The sequence below is a fragment of the Arachis ipaensis genome, chromosome B07 (genome assembly GCF_000816755.2).
Source record: "Arachis ipaensis cultivar K30076 chromosome B07, Araip1.1, whole genome shotgun sequence".
Lineage (NCBI taxonomy): Eukaryota > Viridiplantae > Streptophyta > Magnoliopsida > Fabales > Fabaceae > Arachis > Arachis ipaensis.
This window is the reverse complement of record NC_029791.2, coordinates 16,518,944-16,529,065: the sequence shown is the minus strand read 5'-3', so window position 1 is coordinate 16,529,065 and position 10,122 is coordinate 16,518,944. Positions and strand designations below refer to the sequence as shown.

Sequence of the window (10,122 nt, the reverse complement as noted above, 5' to 3'; positions counted from 1 at the left end):
CAACCCTTCATCAACTGGAGCAAGCGATAAATCAATTAGCTTCCCGACGTTCGGACACTCAAGGAACCCCCATGGCTTCATGTGGAGAATCTAATGAAGAACGTCGCATGAAAGAGACACTAGAAACTCCGATGGACAGTAAGGAGCATGACTTTGTACTGGAACAAGTAGAGAAAGCCGAAATTATCGAAGAAGAAGAATTGGTCGAAGACTTAGGAGATACGGAACGTCCATGGGAAAGCCCAGTCATAGAGCCCCCTTCTAAGGAGTTTGAATTTGATGTTGAGGAGGGTGTACAACCTCCAAGGCATATCATGGTTGAAGACTTTGAAGGGGATGATCAAGAGATGGATTCAATCATTGATGAATTCTTATCTACATTTGAATCCTCTCCCATTGGACTTGACATGGAGATTAAAGAAGAAGAAGCACAACCTCCCATGCACTTGGTAAACAATGAAGAAGAGATCGAATTGGAAGAAATCTACCAAGAGGAAGAGGTTGATATTGAAGAAGCTTACAAAGAGGTGGAAGTTGTTAAAGAGGAGCCCAAGGGAATGGAGCTGGAGATCACCTTGCCAAGGTTGTTGGAGACCTCTCCACCAAAGCCATCACCATCCATCCCTTCATTCAAGTGGGTAAATCTCTCATCTCTAAGCTTAATTAGCCCACTTGAATATGCTTTGCTTGAGATGGATGGGCAACTTAGAGCTCTTTGTGGCTATAAGAGTAAGAGGGAGATGGTTATGGTTGGCAACACAATCCTAGGTTCATTGTGGTAGGAAGCTCACGGCTGAAGTATCATGGTTGGAAGAATACTAAATTGTATGGGTCTAGGAAGCTGTTTGGATGTCTCAGTGAGAATTCCAATTGCTCACCACCCAAGTGGAAAAATGATGATCAACAAGAAGACGGGTGCAAAGGCAAGGTTTGGGACCCCGGAATTCATTCCAACAATCAACACTCTTGGGGCCTTGTCACTTGCTTCAACTTGCTTGAAGACTTTATGCGTCTAATTTAGGACCCCGGAGGTTACTGGAAGTACAAACATTGGTGGAGATTCCTGGACGAGTTCAAGCACAAGCCACCATGACAGGGAGCTCATCCAATGTCCAACTTAAGGACAATAACTAAAAGTGCTAGGTGGGAGACAACTCACCATGGTATGATCATTCTCTTCTTTCTTCTTATTTTATTCTAGTAAATCTTCTCATTATTACTGCATATAGTCTGCATTTTCATTTGCATACTGCATATATAAAAAAAAAGTGAACAGCAAGTTCTGTGGGAGCGGTGCAGAAAGCGTGCCAATCGCACAAGCAACATCACGCGTAACGCATGGCCATGAAAAATCGACGTAAAAGGTGTATTGGCCGAAAGTTGTGATGGCCTGGTGCTAGCACTGTGCTAGAGGCACAAAATCACCCACGCGTACGTGTCCCTGACGCGTGCGCGTCATTTTCAGTTTCTGAGTGATCACGCGTGCGCATGCCTGATGCGCACGCGTCATATGCAAAGTTGGGCCACAACATTGAGTGAACAGAGAGATGTGCGTGCGCGAGGCTGGCTTCACGCGAGTAGCACAAACACGGTCACGCATACGCGTGCGCGACGCTCTCGCGTCGCCTTCTCAATTCTGCGCCCCACGCGTACGCGTCAATCACGCGTACGCGTCGACAGCGCCGCATCACCAGAACCCTGCAACGCCCACCTTACTTATCTTTTCTTTCCCAATCCTAATTTCTTTTCTTCTATCTTCTCTCCCTTCTTATTCTTTCTTCTTCATTTCTTACTTCATTCTTCTTCATTTCTTTGACTTCTCCTCCTTATTCTCTTTCATTCTATTTTACTTAATTTATTTGCATATTTTCATTCATTGCATTTTAACTGTATGCATGTTTTTATTTTCTTTTCTATATTTATTATTTTTCTATTAGTGTTGAATGTTCTTATTCCACTGTTGCATTTCTATTGCTTTCTTTTGGTGCTTCGTGACTTGTTTCCATTGTTGGGTAATATTATTTATAGGTCAATGCTACTCTTTTATGACACTTGTATTCCTTTTGCATTGATTTGAACTTATATTGTCTTTCACGACCCACTCTCTCTCCCTCATTGTTGCAATTCATGCACTGTTGATATGCCATATACTTCTATTATTTTTTCACTTATATGTTGTAGCTACCATATAGTTGAGAATCTTATTATTTGGCATTAACCCAAGCATATTTTATTTGTTTTATATCTTTGTTCTTGGGTCACTTTTCTTCTTTTTCTTCTTCTTTCAGGATGGCCACCGAAGAAGGGAAAGGAAGAACTTCTATATGGGGCGACCGACAAGTCAATCTGCACATTCTTTGGAGAAAAGCATCAGTTGTAGTAGCCCGCCCACTTGCACATCTCAGCATGCACCGAGGACGGTGCAATCTTTAAGTGTGGGGAGGTCGGTACCGACTTCCATGGGTTAGTTATTTCCTTCTTAACACCAATGTTTAATTTTCTATGTTAATTTAATTGTTGCATTTGCATATTTGATTGCATGCTTGTTTGATTTTGTGCATATGTTACCACTACTTGGTTAAAGTAACGAGTTTCTTTTTCAAGACCCTTGTATAGTATTTCACTAATTTAAATTAAAATTTTCGTGTTAAACTTGTTTGAAGATTGTAAATTGGAACATGAATTATAGCTAAGAACACACAACCTGTGAGATTTGAGCTTAATAACATGGTTACATTATTTAACCATAATATTTTATTCTTGTGTGTTTCCTTCTCTATGATTGCAATCTTTGCTTTGTTTCATTCTATATGTCCAATGTTTAGTGTATTCGCATGCTTGCATATGATTGAGGCCATTATTTTATTAGATCACTTATCCCAAATAGCCTACCCTTCAATTACCTTTGTTAGCCAACTTGAGTCTTTTAATCTCCATTTGTTCTATATTTTACCATATCACTAGTCTTAAGCGGAAAAACTTAATTACCCCAATTGAATCTTTGGTTAGCTTAAGATAGAGATTGTGTATCAAGCAAGTGTGAGAAAACTGTGGGAACATGGGTTAATAGGAAATGTGATTTCATAAAATATTAAGAATTTAGGTACCTACTCATGTGAGATCGAAAAAATAAAAAATCCATGTGCATTGATATGTTATGTTTACTTTTATTTTTATAAAAAAAATATTTAATAAATAAATAAATAAATAAATAAGGGGACAAAATTACCCCAATATTAAGTTAATGAAAAAAATCAATGCATATGTGATACTAATTAAAAGAAAATTTGGTACATGAGTATGTGAATTATACAAAAGTGGAAATTTTGGATAGCTAAGCATGATTTTGGAATTACATAGAGAGTGTGTGTGTTAGGTGAGAGCTTAGGTTAGTCAAAGATTCATATTATAGCTCACTCAGCCATACATATATCCTCACCCTTACCTTAGCTCCATTACAACCTTGAAAAGACCTCATGATATTCGCATTGGTATACTAAATTTTGTTGATTGGTTAGATGAAGAACAAAGTTTAGAAAGCATATGACTAGAGAAGAGTAGAGTGATCAACCCTAGACACTTGAGCGATTAGAATGCATATACATTACCAGTGATCAACCCTAAACCACTATTTTATGGTTTATCTTGTGCTCAATTGAGTGGTTTTTATCAAGTCTTTGCACACTTATTCATACTAATTGCATGGTTTTTACATTTTCCTTCCTAATTTTGTGCTATGATTGAAAACATGTTTCTTTGGTCTTAATTTGCTATGTTTAATCCCCTCTTATTACCATTCGATGCCATGATATGTATGTTAAGTGATTTCAGAGTTTATAGGGCAGGAATGGCTTAGAGGATGGAAAGAAAGCATGCAAAAGTGGAAGGAATACAAGAAGTTGAAGAAATTGCTAAGCTGTCCAGCCTGACCTCTTCGCACTCAAACGGTCAGAACTTGAGCTATAGAGGTTCAAATGATGCGGTTCTAGTTGCGTTGGAAAGCTAACATCTGGGGCTTCGAAATGATATATAATTTGCCATAGTTTTCCTGAAGATAAGTGACGCGCACGCGTAAATCCACGCGCACGCATGGATCTGTGCAAATCAGCATTTTTGAATTCGCCCCCAGCGATTTCTGGGCTATTTTTAGCCCAGTTCTTGGCCCAAAAAATACGGATTAGAGGCTGCAGAGTGGAGAAATGAGGGGACACTTCTCATTATTCACATAATTTTAGGTTTAGATGTAGTTTTCTAGAGAGAGAGGCTCTCTCCTCTCTCTTAGGTTTTAGGAATTAGGATTTCTTCTTTCAATTTCCCCTTTGGTTCAGGTTCAATGTTCTTTAATTTAGTTTCTCTTCTACTTTTATTTGTTTTAGTACTTTGGTTTATCTATTTCTCTTGTTAATTACTTATGTTGCCAAATTGGTTTAAGAACTCTTCATGTTAGATTTGAATTTTTATTTAATGCAATTTGAGGTATTTTAGATTTATGATTGCTTTCTTCAATTTATGTTATTGATGCCTTCAATTTAATTTAGATTTCTCTCCTTTTGGCTTTGGTTGAGTAATTGATGACACTTGAGTTATCAAACTCCTTTGTTGATTGACAATTGGAATTTGCTGGTTGATTTGGATACCTCTAAAGCTAGTCTTTCCATAGGAGTTGAATAGGACTTGAGGAATCAGATTGATTAGTCCACTTGACTTTCCTTTATTTAGTAAGGGTTAACTAAGTGGGAGTAATGAACAATTCTCATACCTTGCAAGGGTTTTCATGATTATTAATTTACTTTCTTGCTAATTTATTTCCTTGTTCCCTATTTCAAAAACCCAAAAAGATACTTTTCTCCTAACCAATAATAATACACCTCCCTGCAATTCCTTGAGAGACGACCAGAGGTTTAAATACTTCGGTTATTAATTTTATTGGGTTTGCTTTAGTGATAAACAAGTTTTTGTATGAAAGGATTCTTTGTTGGTTTAGAAACTATACTTACAATGAGCTTTTAATTGCGAATTTTTAGACCACACAAAAATCCGATCGTCAGTGCCATCATGATGCCGAATTCTCATTTAGTTTTTGTTTTGTACCCATTTGCAGTATTTCATTATTATAGGAATTTAAGTCAAGCCTATATAGATTATCCACCAAATGACCAGAGCAAATATTATTCGAATTATAGAAGAGACTGACTTTATTGTCTCTAAACGAACAAAAATAACCTGATTTGTCCAAACGAGAAATAGAAACCAAATTCTGTCTAAATGACGGTACATAAAATGTCTCTAATAAATCCAAGTAAAATCCACTCGTGGAACATAATCTAAAGGTTCCTATAGCTTCGACTGCAACTATATTGCCGTCTGCCACATAGATGTATCTTTCAACATCACTTGGCGGTCGGCTCCACAGGCAACCCCTTCTTTACACACCAGGTGGCATATTTGGTACAATCCTTCTTCATGTGTCCCACCTTCTTACAGAAGAAACAGGTTGAAACTTGATCCTGTTTCTTAGCCTTTTTCTGCTGAGAAGGCGCATCTGCAGTAGTACACGCTTTCTTTTATACTGAGAAGATGAAGCCATGTGAGCACTTTCAGTCTTATCTTGCTGTAGCCTCTCTTGTTCTTGCACACAGTGAGATATAAGCTCATTTAAGGACCAAGTGTCCTTCAGAGTGTTATAACTCACTTTGAATTGCCCAAAGTGTGCAGGAAAAGATATCAAAATGAAATGCATGAGTAAATCTTCAGACAACTCTAACTTTAGTGCTTTCAATTTTGAAGAAAGATGAGACATTTTCATAATGTACTCCTTTATATTCCCTTTACCTTTATTCCTCATGGAGACAAGTTTGCTCAAAATACTACTTGTCTCCGCCTTTTCATTCTTAGTTAGGGGTAGCAAAGTGGGTTGGCCCACCCCACCCCGCCCCGCTAAAGCCCGCCAAACTAATATGGGTCCAACTTGCTACCCCGCCCTGCCAAAGGGTGGACTGGTGGGTTGGTAGGCCGGTCCGCCTCTTTTTTTTTTTTTAATATTTTTTAACCATATATTTTCTTTTATAATTAAATTCAATTTAACGTACTAACTTACTAAGTACTAATGATTATTTTATTTTATAATAAAATTATTTTATCGAATTAGTTTTTTAACATATAAAGTAATATCTTAAATTAATTATTAATCCATAAAAAATTTATAATTAACCATTATAACTTTTTTCATTGAAAATAACATAACAAATAATAAGTATCAAAGTCTCAAACATAAGTGCATAAAAATAATAAAACAAACACATAATCCACACATAAATCCTACTATAATTAAAACAAAACACACAACATAATTCATAAATCAACAAGACACCCAAAAAAAATTCTTAAATCAATCCACATAAATCAATTATCAACTTCAAAATCAATAAAATTTGAATCTGATCCGGAAGTTGAAACACCGCCTCGCCTAGCACCTTGAGGATTCACATCTTCACCTTCACCTACAATTAGAAGAATACCCAAATTTAGAACAAGATATAAATACTTAAGTATTATATAAATATTAAATTAGTAACTAACAATCTAATTACCATCAACAAAGCCTTTATTCCAATTGCGAGTACAAATCACAGCTTCAACATTTTCTGACAACATTTGACTTCTATATTTGTTAATGACATGAGCTCCAATACTAAAGGGCAGATTCCGATGCAACCGTAGTAATTGGAATACTCAATAAATCACGTGCCATGATTGATAATTTCGGATAACGACTCTCATATAATTTCCACCATTCCAAAACATCTAAATCTTCAAAGTAATCATTTGACAAAAGTGGCTCCTCCAAGTATGTATCAAGTGGATTCTTTCCACTAGAGACCTCGGCTTGATGGTTACGTTTCATCAATTTCTAGCAAAATAGAAATAATCACATCTTGTTAGGATAGAATAATGACAATCAATAATATAAGAGAATTAAAATATGTTAAACATTACTTACGCCAACAATTGCAAGTCGCTTCTTGCTTGCACTTTCAGGGGTATGAGTCATGGATGAAAACTGAATACTAGGTCCTTGTGCTTCAACAGTTGGAGGAGAATTCTTGTCATATTTTTCAAAAAGCTTGTATAATTTCTTTTTCACCTATTCCACCTTTCTTTTTGCAGTCTCAGCATCAATCTCTTCATACATAAGCTCTAAAGTAGAAATCTTAAGCCTAGGATCAAGAATAGCACCAAATGCAAGAATGACACTATACTTTTTCCAATACTTCTTAAATTTGTTCATCATCTTTTCTCCCATGCTCCTTAGAAGCTCATCTTCACTTCTCAAACTTCCCATCAAAACACATTGAATATGATAGACTTGTAGAAAATACAAATTCGAAGTAGGGTAAGATGTGCCAGAAATCAAATTAGTAGTTTCATAAAAGGGGTATAAAATTCACATATCCTTTTATCTCTCCCCCATTCATCAACCGAAGGAAAATACTTATAAGCATGATCGGTTGCCTTCAAATACTCAAAGGCCTTCCGATACTTGATAGCACTTTCGAGCATAATGTATGTAGAATTCCATCGAGTAGTAACATCTAAATGCAACCCACTTGTAAAATTCAAACCATGAATCACAGAAACACATTCTTTAAACCTTATCATTCTACTTTCCGATCCCCTTACAGATTTCACACTTTTCCTAATCTTATCCAATGTATCATGAGCAATTTTTAATCCATCTTGTACAATAAGATTCAAGATATGAGCAGAACAACGAATATGAAAGAACTCCCCATCACACAACAACCAATCATGTATATTTAATATACTTTTCAAATGATCTTGGCATGTATCATTAGCAGATGCATTATCTAGTGTAAGAGTCATAATCTTTTCAATTTTTCACTCATTTAAAAGCTCAAAAATCTTGGAAGACAATTCAAATCCTGTGTGAGGAGGAGGCATATGACAAAAACTCAAAATTTTACTTTGCAATTTCCAAGTTGAATCAACAAAGTGAGCAGTTAAGCATAAATAACCCTCTGTAGTGATGGATGTCCACAAATCAGAAATCAAACAAATTCTATTAGGAATGCCTACTAAAATACTTTTAATCTTTTCTTTTTTTCTTGTGTAAACTTTCAGCACATCCTCCTTAAGAGTATTTCTAGTAATCAGGCCTAGAGTTGGACTGATGTATTTTACCCAATTCCTAAATTTCTTATTATCAACAATAGAAAAGGGAACATCACAATCAATCACAAAGGCAGTAAACATCTCACACGATACATGATTATCTATCTTGAGAGCCCCCATTTTATTTTGCATTTCTATCAAAGTTTGACCAATATCCTCAAAGTCTATTTTCACGCACCTGTCTAAATGACGCTTAAGTAACGATGTCCCATATTGTTTACCACCAGCCTTAAACTTCTGTTTGCATCCATCACATTGAGCACGATCTATACCATCATCACCAGGTCCAAGCTTTGTGAAATATCTCCACACATCAGATGTTGTTGCCTTCGTCTTTTTCTTTTTAATATCTTCTGCCGTTTCAGATGTTTCCATATTTTCCGGATTTTGTGTTACATTCCCACCATCAACTTCCATATAGAAAGAGTTATCCATGGCAAAATCAACAACTCAACCTAAATAACACAAATACATCAGAACAGGTATGAAAGAAGCTAAGCATCAAAACTGAACCATCAATAATTTTCGATAATTTTGCATCAGAACAAATACACCAAGCATCCCAAAAAGGCAAAAAGTAGTAAAGCAACGAATTAAAACAGAATGCATATCAAAGAAAACATATCAACATAAATAAGAAATTAAGAATAAACAGTCAATAGCATATTCAATCAAGCTACCAAGCCACCAAACTAGTTTCGATGTTTGACTTCATTCATAAATTAGAAGTTAGTTAGCATTTTAAAAATAGGAAAAAGAAGCTGTCCATAAAAGCATGAAAGAATCTGTCCAGTAAAACAAATTTCATAAACAAATTCACAAAAAATTTAAAAAGCATGAAACAAGCTGTCCACAGCCACAAACACATGAATATATGATTATATGATAGAGCCCTAACAAAAACAAAGAATAGGTAAACTGTAATCACAGTTCCTTATTTAAAAAAAAGAAAATAAAAATATTCACTTACTGAAAGTCTGAAACACAGCCACCAAGAAGTAGAGGAGGAGAGAAAAGCGCGACGGGATTCCGCCGGAGGCCAGACACAACCGTCGAGGCCCGGGAGGCAAAGGAGGAGAGATGAGTAGAGGATAGAGTAGAGGCAAGACTAAACAGCGCCGCCGGAAGTGCGATTCGGTGAGGACTGGCGAGAATCGTGATGAGACAGGGATTGGCAGACCGACGACGATGAGCTGCAAAGGAGGAGAGATGAGCAGAGGATAGAGTAGAGGCAAGACCAAACAACGCCGCTGGGAGTGCAATTCGGTGAGGACTGGCGAGAATCGTGATGGTGAGACAGGGACCGGCGACTAGGAGACCGACAACGATAAGCTGCTGAAGGCTGAAGGCTGAAGGAAGTCGAGGCCTCGAGGCGAGGGTCAGGGACTCAGGGTCTCACTCTCAACTCTCATTCTCTCAAGGTCAGGGAAAGGAAATTAGGGCCGGCTGTTACTTGTTTCTGGTTGTGGGAAGGAAAAGTAAAATATTTTTATTTATATGATATGTATATTTACAAAAATGCCCTTAAAAAATAAGATGGCAGCCCGCCCCGCCCTGCCTTGGCCTGCGAGTTTGGCAGTGCGGTTTAGGCGGTTTTTTTAAATTTGGTGGTTCAAAATCTCGGTCCGACCCACCTTTTTTGGCGGTTTGACCCGGCAGGTTCGACCCGTTTTGCCACCGCTATTCTTAGTAAAGAATTTTTCAACATCCTTTAGGAATTGTTTGGCATCTTTTCCTCAGTAATTGAGTCCCGAAACGCCTCAGGAATTGAGCGTTTCATGATCATAATGCTCATTTGATTGGATCTCTCCCACTTCTCTATTTTAATCTCATTGAGATTTTTCGGAGTGGAAGTGGGTTTCTCCTCTCGAAGAGCTATATCTAGATCCATACAACCGAGGACAATCTCTACGGTATCCTTCCAAACTT

The 10,122-nt window shown here is 37.1% G+C and overlaps 1 protein-coding gene across 1 annotated transcript; it reads right to left on the bottom strand.

Moving 5' to 3' along the window:
* Positions 7,145–7,884, bottom strand: LOC110265002 (zinc finger BED domain-containing protein RICESLEEPER 2-like). The gene is made up of 2 exons (XM_021107717.1): positions 7,493–7,884; positions 7,145–7,334 (listed from the first exon to the last, which is right to left on the bottom strand). Exons 1-2 carry the CDS (start codon positions 7,882–7,884, stop codon positions 7,145–7,147), a joined length of 582 nt encoding a protein of 193 aa, XP_020963376.1.